This window comes from Megalobrama amblycephala, linkage group LG2, assembly GCF_018812025.1.
Source record: "Megalobrama amblycephala isolate DHTTF-2021 linkage group LG2, ASM1881202v1, whole genome shotgun sequence".
NCBI lineage: Eukaryota > Metazoa > Chordata > Actinopteri > Cypriniformes > Xenocyprididae > Megalobrama > Megalobrama amblycephala.
The window spans coordinates 47,533,307-47,549,611 of record NC_063045.1 but is presented as its reverse complement, the minus strand read 5'-3'; the positions used below and the strand labels follow the sequence as shown (position 1 = coordinate 47,549,611).

The following is a 16,305-nucleotide window of genomic DNA, read 5'->3' as shown; positions in this document are numbered from 1 at the left end:
AAGTTATCATTTATTCTAACAACTAATCAATCATTGTGTCTTCCATTCAAAGTTCATGTAATTTAACCTTGACAAGGTCTCACGAGAGAATATTCTGATTATTTGTTTTAACTTGTCTCTCTGTTACCTTGCTCCCATCTCCTCCATGGGGGTACTGGGATCCAGGTGAGTGAACTGGTGACGTGGTGGGTGAGGCAGGGAGGATGTTTATGATGTCAGGATCAACCAGGTCATTACCTTCCTGCTCCAGTAGGTCAAAGATGCCACCGATTGGATCTGATCCATCTAAAGCAAGAATTCAGTATAATTTACTTGTATTAACATGATGATTTAAATCTGGTACAACTGTTTCTTATTGCAACATCTCCAAGTAGGACGGGAACACAGGCTAAGTAAAATAATGTGGAGGAAGAAAAAAAGTGTTGTCCCTCACCATTGCCACCGTTGAAGGCAAGGTCAATGTTCTCGTGTGGGTAGTTGGAGCTGTTGACTTGCACAAAGGCAGAGGTGGGGAACACCAGGATGTGTGTGCAAGACGTGTCCTGTGGTGTGCTCAGCTGGGACGTCTGCATGTTCAGAGTTGTACTTCGACCAAACACCGAACCTGTTGACACAGAGTCTGGACAAAGAAAAAAAGACAAAAAAAAAGATTATAAATGATAGACTGAAAATGAAATGCAGAGTATTCATGGACGGAAGTACTATTATTAACAGTTATTTCCATCAGTGAATCAGGTTTGACTGAAATATAATATAATATAATATAATATAATATAATATAATATAATATAATATAATATAATATACACACTAGGATGCCTATGCAAGGAAAAAAATGTTCTTGTTTATATTGGATTGAACTTAAAGTAAGTTCCATATAAAAACCTGTAGCTCTCAAAGCTATGTGAGTGATGGGCAAAATCCATCAGATGTAATACATCTTGATACTATGACAGAATAAAAAGCTTTTGTCAAATAAAGCCATCGATCTTAAGTATCATCACACCAGCACAGGAATCAATAGGAGTGTAGAAAGGTGTTTTATGAGATCGAGACACACACACACAGGAGCATATATCAGATAGGGACAGCAGACACATGCAATGTGACACATTGAGGCTATCATTCACATCCACAGCAAAAAGACGCGTGACTACAGCACTGTAGGCTTATATTTGAAAGCTGAAGTGTGCAATTTTTTGTTAAGTATTTCATCCTATTCCTGTTTAATATGCATTTTAGTGTTCAGGAAACTTGTTTGGAAAGTTTGAAAAAAAAAAAAAAAAAAAACCTCAAAAACACGATGCACAAATGAAGCAAAAAACTAACTATGCACACTAATTACTGCTAATGCAACAAACTAGCCATAAAAATAAGGATGACAACATGCACACCATACGGAGAGAAACAGGAAGTGTGATTCTACCTGGCATGATAACAAATGAGCCCTGGGGTTCCATGGCAACTAGGCAGGCGCTAAGGATGCTGGGAGTGTCAGCTGCTGAGATCCCGCACAGCCTACAGTTCTCCTTTAGCCTCCGAGACACTGACTGCAGATTTCTTCTGCTCAGTAAAATACTCCAGTCTAAGAGAGGAAAAGAAAACCATAAATGTATTACCATGGGGAAAAAGTTCACATGTTTGCACTGCAGTGTTAACATATCTTGTGACTTTAAACATGTATTATAAAACTAATTTGTTTTGGTTAAAATTTTATGAATATTAATATATTTATGTAGCAACCATTTTATAGATGCAGTAACAACTCAAATCCAACTGTATTGTGAATATTGTCATGGCTAAGGCCTAAAAGCCTTACATAGGCATTACCTCGCAACTCTCCGTGACCTATTCGTCCAAGTCGGCCAATCACCACTCTCCATGGCAATGATGTCATCTGAACCAAACCCAGGCACCACTCCCAAAGCTTCTGTAGGCCCAGCTTCCGGGCAGATCCTTTTTTCCTTCTTGCTCTAAGACAGCAAAAACAGAAAACAATATAAAACTTCTAGACAATAATGCTTCAAATACATTTTAAATGGCCTTAATTTATGATTACATTTAAGCCTGATCAGAAATTAGTTAAATGTGTAAATTTGTTATACTTAAAGAGATATTTCATGGAGATTAAAGTAAAAGTGTGTCAGATTTTTCCACTTGTCATGACTATGGTGGTGATAATGGTTTTAGTTATGACACTTAAAGTATCGAGTGAACAATTATTCCTGCAGAGTTAATGCGCCACCTGTATGTCCTACTATGCAACTGAACACTTATAAAGTTGTCGTTTACCTGTTGGGTACATCTATGCTGATGATACAGGTTTCCAGCAGCTCTCCGTATAGGTCCGTGCAGGTGGCCAACAGCCATCTTTGATCATGTGACAGGCAGTAGCCCACAAACAGGACGTTATACTTCTGAGACGCCTCTCCGAAAGTCTCGCCTAGCTCCGTTTGCTTGTCTTTCGTTGGGGCCAGGATGAAAGGTGGTGTGTACAATCGCAGACACTCTGGTCTCTGTGGCAAGAGAGTCAAATGTCAAAAGCAAATAGTGTAATAGAACTTAAGCTGTATTTTTCTTCCCCCCTAAAACAAAGAGCAAAGAGCAGGACAAAAGGACAAAAGTGAGGGTCTAAGGTCGAACCATCAGCCTCAGACTAATGGTGGTCATACCCGTGCACACATCAATATAGCCTTTTCCTCTCTTATGAAATCAATAAACCCCACCAAGTAGTCACATCTCTTTTGTGAGTGGGGAAGGAAGTGGGGTGGGAGAAACAGCGATAGCGAGTCGAGCGAGAAAATTGGATTCTACAAATAGCTCGGTGAAGAAAGGAGAGCAAGTGGAGCTTTCGGATTCCTCTGCCAAAACATGCAAGCCGGATCCCATTAGGGAGGTCTCATGGAGCTGCCCAAGCAGATAATGGAAAGAGAACTGTTGGGTTGTGCGAGTCCCCTTTGGTTTTGTTCCAGGACAGGGAGGTCAGTGTAACAGTCTCCACACGTCACCGAGTTCTCATACAGCACAGAGAGTCGTTAAAGAGCCTGAATGGGCTGCCGGTGCAGGAGCTCTATGGAAGAGGTCAGAAGCACGGGCTCTGGGAGCCTCAAATAAGGGTGTTCATTTTGACACTGTTGGCACTAGGGACTGGCACTTGAACATGGCAGAGCGACAGCTCTGTCAGTCTGGTGTATTGGCAGAGCTTCAGCAACATAACTTAAACAGGAACACTTTATATTTTTGAGATTTAAGATATTTTGGTGGCTGTCCAAGCTACTTTGTTCCATACAATTGAAAGGAAAATGCGTCTGAATTTAACAACCAATCAAACTGCTGGACCCCCACTCACATCTGGGTTCCTGAGGGAGGTGTCGAGGGCAAGGCCAGGGCCGAAACCCGTTAGTGACTTCACATTGGTGGAGGTTGGGAGGGGTCTTCTGCACTGGGTGAAGACGGAGAAGGCCAGAGACTTGAGGTGTTGGGCGTAGAGGTGCCTCTCCTCACTCCTCACAGGCTGGAGCAGGTACTGACAGGGGACAATCTAAGAACACAAAGTACACAGATGTAAAACAGATTTGTTTCACTATTGTCTTTACAAAAAAGCACCCACAGGAAGAAACGGTAGTTATAAAGTCACATTAGACCAGCGGTTCTCAACCTTTTTGATTTCAAGGCCTCGCATTGTCCACAACAATATCTGAAGGCCTGACACTCCTAGATTCTGTAAATTACATTGCAGAATTCCAGAAGATTTAAGAGCAGAATGTTCTTCCCACTCTTTTTAACCAATGAATTTACATGACATTTCCAGTTGTTCCTAAATTAACTGGATAAAGATGAAAGATCATGTTAATCATGATCAATATTTTTTATTCGCAATTCACAACCCGATAAATTATTTTAGAGCTTGGCATAACTACAAAAATGTATATTCATTATAAAATGAATATTCACATATATCCAGGTGTTTCAAAACCATGGGAACCCTGGTTCTTCAAAGAAAAACATCAGTTGTTGAGGTGGTGAATAAAAAAAAAGAAAAGATTTTTAGCTGATTTTAATGCTTGTTTTCTCTTACTTTAATTTTTTTTTAAGTCATCTTGATGTCCCCTTGGAAGTTTTCTGAGGCCCCCTAGTTGAGAACCACTGCGCAAGACTTTTTGTTCCGATGACTTCCATTCACTTGTATGCAAAGATTATTTTGAAATGTTAAATTGGCATTTAAAGATGTGCATCAGGTAAAAGCTGCTGTACCTACCTGTACAAACACAGAGTTGCGTATGTGAGCTGGAAGGGCCTGCAGCATCTCCAGGTAGCAGCGGAGGAGTCCCAGTGTCCACATGCTTGATTGTGACGTCCCTGGCTCCGCCTCCTCGTATGAGAAGGGGTCCACAATATAGATCATGATGGCAGGTGGGTACGTGATGGCATGGGACTCTCCGTCTGTGGGAACTCCAACCTTTTCTCTCTCCATAGTGCTGATGAAAAAGGGAAAAGAAAGGGACTTTAATGTGCTTTTTAAAACACTTTCACGAGTTATGTCACAATTTCAGGGTAAACGGATACATGATGCCTCTATTAAGACAGGAAAAAGCAACAAATGCACTGCGTACCTCTCTGGTGGTTCAGATGGCCCCTGAGTCTGGCTGTTGACGGCTGAATTGTCTCCAGAGAGGCTCGAGTTCTGGGTGACAGCCTGCTGGCCCAGAGCCCCAGACTGGGAGCTGTTACCTTGGACTCCCATGCTTCCAAAGGGAGGGAATGAGCTGGGCTTGGCAGCCTGGATGCTGCTGCCCTGAGGGCCTGAGGAGGAGGAGGGGGTGTTATTGGTGTTGCCTGGCAGGCCTGAGCCACTGTTGCTGGCAGCACTGTTGTTGTTGAGGGCGGAGCCTCCGGAGGCCATTGAGGTTTGTAAGTTGGAGGAGGATTGTGAGGAAGATGATTGGGTGGTAGAAGGGATAGGGTTTGGCTGAATGAGGAGGGAGCTGTCCAATGCCTGTGTAGCGAGGTATGGAGCTGAAGAAACAGAAAGGACAAGACAAAGATTAGTGAGACAAATATTGTTTGATATATTTTCATGACAACAGAGATAACAGAGAGAGAGAGATGGGTCTTACCGAGGTCATGTCTGCAGACTTGGGCAAACAACTTGAGCTTGGCAAATGCATCACTGCTGCCACCAGCCGCTTTCAGGAACCAATCGTTGACTGGCTGTTCTGAGTGCTTCTTGGCAGCAGCTCCACCTACCCTAACAACGCCATCAGTATGCACTTTGGAGATTGGTCGATGCTGTCCGAGCTTACAAGACTGTTGGGCAGAAACAGAAAGAGACCAATAAAAAAGCAGTACAGGCAAGCCAGGACATTTTGAAAGAACAGTGGACATAGAAAACAAACATGAGCTATCCAACTATCCAAAAGTGTAGCATGTTGTTTGCGTAGTTTGATTGTATTTATAGAACTTATCCACAATATTTTTAACGTAACGGTGGGCATGATTGTTTTTAACTTAAACATGCAAGGCTTCCAGTGTCAGTCGATTCCAGTTATTTTGGCTGTATAGCAACAGTCTGTTATACTGATTGATGTTGAAATTGACTATTTATTATCATATTTTAATTTATCATCAATCATAAACACTGGTTTGTTGCGCAAATACTTTTACAGTTTACTGCACTTTGTTATTTACCTATAGCAGCTAGTGTATTGGGAAGTCTCACGTTCACAGGAAATAGCTTATTTCTGAGTTAAAAAATAAGAGACAAAATTCTCAGTGGAACATTAAGGTAAAGATTGACAAATTCGCTCACCTCGTAGACCGCTGTCAACTCTCTGAAGAAGCTCTTGGCTCCAGTGAGGAGAGCATCGCTGTCCGGGCAAAGGACCAAATATCCTACGTCTCTTTGGGAGCCAAAGGGATCAAGCAGTAGCTTCTCCCAGTATGGCAGGCCAAAGGGAGACAGCACCACAAAGTCATACTCATACCCAACCAGGAAGGTAGGAATGGGCAGAGGCTCCGGAGACTCATCAGTGCCTGGAGAGGAGCAAAAGAGTAAATAGAGTGAAAGTCAGAGTGACACAAGTGTAGGGCTGAGCAATATGGCCAAAAAAAAAAAAAAAAAAATCTTATCAGCCGATATTGATAATTATCACGATAAACATCAAATTGTTATTTCTAAGTTTAAAAGCAGATTTCTGCTCCTGAGTTGAAAGTTGTAGAAATTAGGGAAAGTAGGGGGATTTTCTCATCAGAACATGACAAACACTTGCCAAACAGGTCAACATTTCAGATATTAAAATGACGTTTTCTCTTAGAAATGTACATTTAACAATAGCAATAGCTTGAGTTGGGATTTTTGAAACATACTAGCACAGGTGAACGCAGAGTCAACACAGCGTCAACACAGAGACGCACGCGAGCGGTGAGCCTTGCCCTTGCGTCTTCACTAAACTTTGTCAGTTGCATGTGTATTACGGTTTTAGACATTCAAGCGATTAGACGATCGGATGTGTATTATTATATCGCGCTACCGTGCTCGCGCCTCTGCATTATGGCACGAACACTCAAACAAACAGTAAATGCACAAAACGTGAAGATTGCGCACTCTGAGGAACAGAAACTAGTTGTCAGCGCTGTCCTGTGATTTAACACTAAAGTAGCTTAGAAACTCAACTGATTATAGCATATATTTTTCTGCTTTTGAAGTAACTATTTACAACCCACAGCTTCGAAATTAATAGAGAGACGGTATGACTAATTCACACACGCAAGCACTCTCATTACATACTAATCCTGTACTAATTTATCTGTATCTGATTTACAACGAGCAGAAATCTGTTATGAAATGTTACAAACCCTAGATAAAATAACTGCTGAAAGTGAGCTATGTCATGTCAGAGCACTCTTTCAAAAGGAAAAAATATCCCACCTTTAATAGTCAAGCATAATTACAGTACAAACATTTTAAGTGAACTATGAGGGCAAAAAAACAAAAAAATAATCGTTCATCAATCGTAATCGAGGTAAAATGTTCAATTAATCAAGGTTTTGATTTTAGATCATAATCGTCCAGCCCTAATGTTAACCACAGGTAAAACCACACATTGCACCTGACTACCATGGTAAAAAGTAACAATTGTTTTTATGGTATTTGTTATGAAAAACAATAGCCCAAAGACATTTAGTATAATACAAATGCACAAAACCGCTATAGTTTAATAAAATAAAATACTTAAATTATATTCCATTATTAAAATTAATAATATAATCAAATTTAATATGAATATCCCACATTTCTGCCACAATCCCATGGTTTCAGTTTGTTTGTACAGTAAATCAAGGTGAATGTTGGCGACTTGTGGACTGACAAGCCTTCTAACTGTATCGCTGTTTCTCCTGTATTCTGCAGTAGTGTTGTTGAGAATGTCAGCGCCGTTTCATCTGGCTTTAAACTAGTTTAAAATCACAAAGCATTTGATTTGTGGTTTGTACGGGAGAGTTCTGTGCCAAACTCGAACGATTCTCACTGGATCTCACAGTGCTGTTTAGTGGTGCCGTGATTGAGACTGTCAGCGAGTAAATGCATAAATGCATTCACTCTAAAGCTTGCGCTGTGGTGTGCTTTGAGCCGAGCTGATAAATGGTCTGTGGCGCGGTTCAAACAAACAGTCTGTTTCGTTACGCTTTTGGCATAACGTTTAATGTTTCTCACATGCATCAAAAATGGCAGTGCTTATCAGTTAAGCAAACTGGTACTAGCACCAGTGCGACCGTCTGCAACACACATGCGCAGCATTATTTACATAGTGCATAAACATTACAGGAGAGCAGTATCAGTGTTCCCCCTGGCATCAAGTTCAAAGTCGATTAAATCTTAAATACATAATTACTCATAACAATAATGATTTTGAACATTTCCCATCCAAAAATTGTGATGGCCTTTTTAGACTTTTAAGTGTCCTTGTTGCTCACCATAAGACCCTCTTCCAGCCATCTTGTGAAACTGCTGCCATGTGAGAGGTCCCTGGACTCCCCAGGAGCGAACGGTTCTCTTCTTCTGGATGGCATCCTGGAGAACAGGCTGGAGAGAGAGAAGAACTCTCAACACATCCTGAGAGCACAGCCCACTCACATCCACCGCTGTAGAAAGAGAGAGTGTTTAATATAGACACTGAAATCTGTCAATATTCAACATTTACTGTCATATATAAACATAAGTAGAATATAGTGATGCATGCACGAAAACAAAAAATACCATAACCAAAATCTAAGTTTTTATTTAGCCAAAAACAGAAATGGAAAATAACGTTAGAGTAACTAAATATGGGCAATTGAACCTTTGATGTTTAGGGTGTTGTGTTCACAGATGAAAAATCACTCGTAGTGATAATATCTTCCTCTTGATATTTTTGCTGAACAAATGCTACATATTGCTACTCTAGCATAATTTTTGGTCACAATGAAGTGTGTCCACACTTCTGACATGTTAACCTGTTGTAGCTTATCTATACTGTATGCACAAAATGATGACATATTTTATGACACTGACACAGTCAATACACACCATCGTAAAAGTGCCATTTCAGTCAATGATTCGGCCCTCCAAAACTATTTTCATCCAAAATGAAAAATAAAAAATTTGGCCAAATATTTTTGATTGCCGAAATTCAGTGCATCACTAGTACACCACATAAGTGGTAATATTTGGTCAACACAGTCAACTGTTCACAATAAGGAATGTGTATGAAAGCAAGTAGTTGTTATGGCTATTTTCTATTTTGTAAGAGTGAATGTCTTTCTCCTCTTGTGATCATATCTTTGATAATTAATGTACCAGCTTAATAAGAGGAATTGGTTTCTACTGTATAAAAAAAAAGACGTGTGAACAAATGTTGAATATGCTTTAATCTCTCACCGCTGCGTTTGGCCCAATGGTGCAAACACGTGCTCTTCACCAGAGTCTCGTCCACCTTCCCACCGGACATGTTGTCCATGAACTGCCGCCCGTGTTCTAAAGCCAGGTAACAGTCGTTGTGGAAGTCCCTCTCCTCTACACGCACACAGGGTGGTACAGTAGTGGCCCCTGGCCCTTGGGAAGACAGTCCCTCGAGGTCCAATGCCAGGATGGGGGAGAAGGGATTAGTGCACTGATCCTGCAGGAGAGAGATAAGCTCGTCCGGGACTCGATCCTTGCCTCCACCCCCTGTCTTCTCCAGCGACGTGATCCGTAACGCCTCAAAGCGCTTCTCCGCCTCCTGGCTCACATCCGAACCCCGTCCGATGATATCCAGCTCGTCTTCCAGGAAGAGGCCGGAGCCATTACCGTAGCGGCGATTGATGACGGCACTGAAGCCGCACGTACAGGGATATTGGGCTTCCATGTTGGGGTCGCTGATGTAGATGCCCACGTCGGCGCCTTTGATGTTCATGTTGCATACGCAGATGCAGCAGCTGTCGAAGTTGCAGTCCTTGAACAGGTTCATGACAGACTCCGACAGGATGAGGTTGACGTATAGGCTGTGGGCTTCGGGGATGGAGGGAACCGTCGCAGGTTCCACAGAGTTGAGCGGCCTGCAGGTGGAGGGCGTCGAGGCTGGCGAGTACAGGTCCGAGTTCTCATATTTGAGGGAACCTTGCACACTGGATGGGCCTCTGGGGGTCCGGGGGGTCCGTGGGGTACGAGGGGTGGGGGCTGAAAAACGAGGTGTGGCAGGGGACGGGAGGATGCTTGTGCCACTGTTGCTGGGCGGGGCACTGTTAGACAAGAATGGCGTGTGAGTTTGAGGTGTATACGTCTGGATGTACTCTTGCTCCATAGCATTGTTTTCACTAGAGTGAAGAAAGCAGAAAAAAGTCAAGAGGGTAATTTGGGAATCACTGAAATCAAGCCCTACAACAAATGAGCGACATTTAAAATGTCTCGTCAGTCCTGTTCTCACTAACACTAATGATTATTGGATATAACACAGTGGACATATATTATGAGCTGCAGTACTGTACTTGTATCCTAAGAAGACCTCCAGGGGGAGGGAGGAGAAACTATTTTTAGATAGACGGTCCAACAGGCAGCTGTGCAAGAAATGAAAGCACAGCTTGTGCCACATGGACCGTACGTGTGTGTGTGTGTGTGTGTGTTAGTGCGAGAATGCCGAGCGTGGCTCCCGGTGGCCTTTAAAAACAGGCAGGCGTTTGAAGGTCCCCCATTTAAAGACGTGGCCCTCTCCCCCAGCTGCTGTGGGTTATAAAAGAAGCCTAACCAGCTCATAAAGGGCTTTTGAACTGACTTAAACAAATGTGGACTTTACAACCAGACTTATCACTCTGTCATCGACCATTCGCAACACCCCCCTCCTCTCTTGATTTCACTGAATTTCTACCGACATCAAATATAATGTCCAAGAACAGTGTTCTCTTTGCTCTCTGAGATTAATGCATGAAAAGAACTTTATCAGATTATTTTTTCATCTGCTTCGATATTGCTGCAGTATAAAGACACAATGCATTTAAGCAGCATAACTCAAGCCTAACTTCAGCCTAACAGAATGATAGTGTAGTTGAAGTTTACCCTTACACAGGTTCATAACATCACATGAAAAAGCAATCCAGACGACAAGATTATGAATAACACAGCATGAATAACAATCAGATGTGGCCGCCTGAGCAAACACCAGTTATCCAAATAAACCAGTCCATGAGAAACAGAGTAGTTTGAGTAAGGACAGTGAAGAAGCTTTGAGATAAGCAGCTTTAAATGTAAGAAAATAAAATAAAAGTGGCAGCAGATGGATTTGACAGCCTAATTACCAGTGTGTTAACACCTGTTCTTTGCTTTTATCCTCTATATGTCATTACTAAGAACAAGAGGTGTGTGGGTGTAACTGACTGCATAAAACATGAGTTAGTACTTACAGTTATTGGGTGATACTCACAGAAAAAAAATGTCTGGGTCATATTTTACCCCAAAATTCAAAAGGGGAAAAACATTTCAGAGAGAAAATAAACTTTTACATTGTGCTGTAATTTATGGCCAAAAAAAAAAAAAAAAAAAAAAAAAAAAAAAAAAAAGATTAAAATGACTCAACTGTAAAATATGTGAAGTGTAACACTAAATACACATCATAACAGCATTTGTTGACCTTTTAAATTTATATATAATATTTTTTACTGTATTACAGTAATAAGTAATAAATAATTTGGTAAGGAAATGTGATGTACTGTCAGAATGCACAAAATAAAATTTAAAAAAAAAAAATCTCCATGATTTATTTTGATTTTATTTGGGAGTGAAATATGACCCAGACATTTCTTTGTGAGACTTTCTTAGTGCATACAAAAGTCTGTGTAAAGATATATATATATATTGGGTGAGGTTGTTGGCTCTGTTGTGTTGTTCATATAGTAGGTTTTGTGCATCACCCTAGATATGAAACTCACCCATCCTTGCTGAAAATGGACATAGCAGGTACAGAGTTGAGTAGCTCCAGTTTTCCCACTGTCCAGCTGGGCCTGTAAACACACTCATCAGGCAGTTTGATAGGGGGCAGGCACTGACTAGGCAAAGACTTCAGGGGGGCAAACATGGAGCAGCCCACAAACGGTTGACACAACTCAGGCTTGTACACAAACGAGAAGTCCTGAATAGAGAAGGAAGGAAACAAATGTTAAATTTGCTGTTGTACAAGTTCATATTCTGCATCAATACGACAGAAATGACTTGCATAAGAAGCACTTAAAAGAGTAAATGCACTAGGGATGCTCATAATTAAATGGTTAACCATTAACCGACAGTAAGAATTTTGACTGAATGAACCGAAACTCAGCATATACTACTTGTCGCAGTTTTTTCTTTTGTTTTAATAATCTGTTAATTTTTTAAGTGAACTATATTTCATGTATAGGCCTACTACACAATTTAATTCTGCTTTTCTCAGAAGCGCTGCAGGTGCATGGTGACGACGAATCTGTTCTGTTGTTTATGCTGCTATTTATGCATGTAAAACTAAACACCTAGAAAACAAATTTTGTTATTTTATTTGGTCATACACTTATCCATTCTAATTTAAGTTGATTAAAATTGAACAATCTTGTCAGTTAATGGTTAACAAAGCTTTGGTGGTCAAAGGAAAGGGGAAAAAAAAACGTAAACAATCCCTAAAATGCACACAAGCAAATTCCAACACAAGATTACACAAGATATTAAAACAGTTGTGTCCCTGCAAAAACAAAAAATCATAATATTAAGTGCATTCTGATTGGCTGTGATCGCGTCGCTCTGCACAACATTCCGCTTTCCGTCAGGACAGAAAAATAACATGAAGCTGCAAAGATGTTGCAGTGCACACAGTTAGGACAGTAGCATTTTAACTAATCGCACCTTGATTTCAGAAGGTTTGGGGCTGCAGAAACTTTCTTCCACCTCAATTTTAAATTGGCCACCCAGAGCAGTAGAGCCATCCAGAGTGTTGAGGCCAGAGCCAGGCTCCATACAGCCATCTTTACTGCCCATGTTCATGGGGGAGTAACCCATGATATGCTGCTCTAGAGACGGAGGCGTAGGGAACATCTGGTGTAGATCAGCCGTGCCTGAGGGAGGGATGGCAGAGAGAAAAATGATATGTAAGTGGAAGGATAGAAGGACGATGCATGACAGTACATCCAGTATGTTGTGTGATAAGCCTATTTCCTATTTATTCTTGTGGAAAACAAAAATAATTATTGTCAAAATTTATACAAAAACCTTCAATTGCAATGGAAAAATAATACACTGTTCTCACTCAAAGAAATATGTGCATGATGTCCCTGTTTGTCTGCATGCAATGTAAAAGTTGTGACAGTGGCCAGCAGGGAGCAGTATACAGAGTTCAATGATGAAGTAAAACCTGTATATTTATAGAGACAGAGACTGTGCTCACTTATACAGGAGACAGGGTCCAGTGTGGCTGGCTTCGACTCCTTGCTGCCAAACTTATCATCTGCTCCATTTACAGCTCTCCGTGCTCCAGGCTATGGAGAATAACACAAATTAGCCAAAAATCAGAACTATGATTTCATTATAACACCCTAAAATTACAGCAATTTCTCTAAAGAAAACACATTTCCATTACAACACCCTTATTTTATTATTTTGATTACATATAGATGACATATTTCAACTTCTAATTATGTATGGCGATTAACTCGGAGCCCTCGCGTCAGATTGTGATAAAAATTCTGCTGTTTTGGCAAATTTTCACTGTGACGCAAAGCCATTCAGGGAAGACATAATAGAAAGAGAAAACAGAAATACAGCTTGATACTTACTGTTTGTTCATCCTCATCTGAGTTGAAGAGGTTGTCCAGGTCTTTGATGGAGACTGCCAGGTCTGAATCATGTATGAGGCTGGTGGAAGCAGCCCGGTTATGGGCCGCAGCCCGCTGAGCATCTGAGCAAGAGAGAAAGAGAAAGAGCTTAACACAGTCCTGTTCTGCAGCTTTATCTAGCGTAACCACAGCCTGGGCTTGGGACCACATCAGGACAAGCCCTTTCCCTCACTCAGCGAACACATTTAACCTTTATGGGCAACAATACACTAAACTGACCCAGGCTGTCAACAGGGAAACCATTTCAAATAAAATAAATGGACTCAGGGTTTGAGAGGGGTTCATGAGAGAGTCACTGGAGTACAACAGGACAATCCTTACCATCTGATAGAGCAGCATTGCCATCTTCTCCCTGTTAGAAAGCAGAAAATAAAATAGGAAATGTTTAAATAAATTTAATATACAAGCCATTGATACACAAAGGTTATGTTAGATTAGTTATGCAGTGTCCAAAATGATCTGACACATATCAATGGAGAGTTGAGAAAAACCAAAACATATACACTGTAAAAAGTGGTAACCTGCAATTGTTAAAGAGCCATTTCTACCTGATTTAACCCATACAAATAGTTTTGTTGGTATAAATTAAATGTATTTAGGTTGATTAGGTGATGTTAAGTAATATTTTTGACTTAAATAAAACCAGCTAATGTAGATGTAGTTACCATTTTTTTCCAGTGTAGTCCTCAATTTTTAAGAATCAAGCACACACTGATTAACTTTTCCACAAAGCAAAAGATGAAAGCAGTCCAGAGTGCATTAGTTCATGATCACATTTTAGTTAACAATCACAGAGAAGAAAGCGACCAATCAGAAAAGGTGATGGTATAAGAAGAGTAAAAGAGTGACAGCTAAGAAGAGAAACAGGAGACGACCAAAGAGAGGGAGGGAGGGTGGTTTATACATTGCCACCAAATTATATCTTCCACGCACAGCATAATAAATAATATAATATAATAATATAAGATAACAGCACAGGCTAATGGGACTGCTTCTTTCCCCTCAGCGCCTTAGAAACCCACCCCAGACCCTAAACCTGCCCCTCATGCAACCTGCGCATCCCAGAGCCACCATTACAATGCAAGCCGCACACTATGCGGAGATTCATTACGCCGTGCATAATTTCATTACGCTGCAGGCTGTCTCTCTGCATAAAGAGTGTAATCTGTTCCTTCGTACACACTCTTCACATCCTAATGACCAACTCCGTAATAAACGCCTGTACATGCAAATCACTCCGCCCCGTAATCGATAGCAGAACCCTGGGGTGGAGTACAGGAGTTAAAGAGGCAATTGTCTATGTATACTATGTATTTTACAACAAATAAACGCCGCCGTGTGTATGTTTATACGTAACATAGACATACACATGTGCGCTATAAGCAATGAGGTTGTTGTACCATATGGCCCAAATTACTTAAACCTCTCTTGTGACTGCAAAAAGAGGCTATAAAGTTACCAAGGTACACAAATGATGTGTAATTCTGAGAGCAGGTACCAAAAAAGCTCTTGCAAAATGATGGAGTAACACAGTACAGAAGGACAAAGCTGATTTTTGTTCAGCCTCCGCAGCTGCCACAAAAAGACGCTAAAAGTATGTGTGAAATTCCAACAGGAATGGGAGAGACTTTCTTCGCCCCCTCTATTCATGCTCTCTCCTCCACATTTGAGGGTGTCAGATTCAGATCTCAGATGGGAATCTCCCATGAGCTGAAGACAGCAGACATGATGCCAGCATATTACACGCTACACTGCCAATGGAGAATCTGCAGCATCTATAAATCCTTTTCACAGGAAACAAGAGTCCATGTGAAACAGGATTCACAACTCATTATACTTCCGTAAGGTTGTATATTTCCAATTGAAACTGAAACTAGCTTGTAAAAAGAGAAAAGCAATACTGTGTTTTACCATTTTACAATACCATTCAAAAGTTTGGGGTCAGTAACACTTTTATTCAGGGTGCATTCAATTCATCAAATGTTACAGTAAAGACATTTATAATATTACAAAAGATTTCTATTTTCAATAATTGCTGATCTTTTGAATATTTTGAATGTTCTTTATAAAAAATATTTTTTTTTTCCAAAAAACATTGTTTAAAAACATGTTTTCAACATTGATGATAATAAGAAATGCTTTTTGAGCACCAAATCAGGACATTAGAATGATTTCTGTAGGATCATGTGACATTGACGCAAATTACATTCTAAATTAAAAGTTATTTTAAATTTTAATAATATTGCACAATATTACTGTTTGTTTCTTTTTTTGTTTTGTATTTTAATAAAATAAATGCAGCCTTGCAAGCTAATTACAGAATAAAAGACGTCTTTCAAACACATTAAAATAAATCTTACCAACCTCTAACTTCTGAATGTTAGTGCAGTGGTTCTCAAAGTGTGGGGCGCACAGGTACTGCAGGTGAGCACGGAAAATCAGCAGAAAAAAGAAAAAAACAGCTGTTGCAACAGCGAATGTGCGTAAATAGCGGATGATGCTCTGCCTTTATAAAGCGGGACTAATCTCCAATTACACTGAATCGTTCTTCAGATCGATTCTTCAGATTCTTGACTTGTCACCATCTGAACAAGCCCAACATACAAGTTGCTCGCCATAGAAAAGCATGAGCACCGCTCCAGCGGACGGAATCAAAAGCTGCTATTGTGAATGGCGCGTACTCCGCTGCAGTGCGCGTTCCGATGAGAAGATGTACAAGAAGCTGAGCTTGTGAGGCGCTGTCAAAAACTGTTACATATTGGCGCTGTTACATATTGTTTACCCAAAGCATCACTGAAATATTTACTTTTTTATTTATTTAAATTAATAATTCTGATATATTATTTTCTCTTACTGTTGTGTTTTTCAATGATTCAATGACATTACAAAGTGAAACTAATGCAGCAGATTTTTTTAAAAGTTTTAAAGGGGGCACGACCAAAAAAG

General features: G+C 40.5%; 1 protein-coding gene across 1 annotated transcript in view; it reads right to left on the bottom strand.

The window, feature by feature from the left end:
• Positions 1 to 16,305, bottom strand: part of med13a (mediator complex subunit 13a) — a 75,404-nt gene that overhangs the window by 2,933 nt on the left and 56,166 nt on the right. Inside the window, exons 11-27 of the mRNA XM_048181560.1 lie at positions 13,681 to 13,711; positions 13,300 to 13,421; positions 12,912 to 13,002; positions 12,374 to 12,582; positions 11,434 to 11,633; positions 8,915 to 9,828; positions 7,972 to 8,139; positions 5,810 to 6,033; positions 5,118 to 5,307; positions 4,614 to 5,016; positions 4,259 to 4,478; positions 3,350 to 3,541; positions 2,293 to 2,516; positions 1,831 to 1,973; positions 1,427 to 1,585; positions 434 to 619; positions 128 to 285 (exon numbers count right to left, since the gene is read on the bottom strand). Coding sequence (XP_048037517.1) covers positions 128 to 285; positions 434 to 619; positions 1,427 to 1,585; positions 1,831 to 1,973; positions 2,293 to 2,516; positions 3,350 to 3,541; positions 4,259 to 4,478; positions 4,614 to 5,016; positions 5,118 to 5,307; positions 5,810 to 6,033; positions 7,972 to 8,139; positions 8,915 to 9,828; positions 11,434 to 11,633; positions 12,374 to 12,582; positions 12,912 to 13,002; positions 13,300 to 13,421; positions 13,681 to 13,711 — 3,834 coding nt within the window. The remainder of the gene's footprint in view (positions 1 to 127; positions 286 to 433; positions 620 to 1,426; positions 1,586 to 1,830; positions 1,974 to 2,292; positions 2,517 to 3,349; positions 3,542 to 4,258; positions 4,479 to 4,613; positions 5,017 to 5,117; positions 5,308 to 5,809; positions 6,034 to 7,971; positions 8,140 to 8,914; positions 9,829 to 11,433; positions 11,634 to 12,373; positions 12,583 to 12,911; positions 13,003 to 13,299; positions 13,422 to 13,680; positions 13,712 to 16,305) is intronic.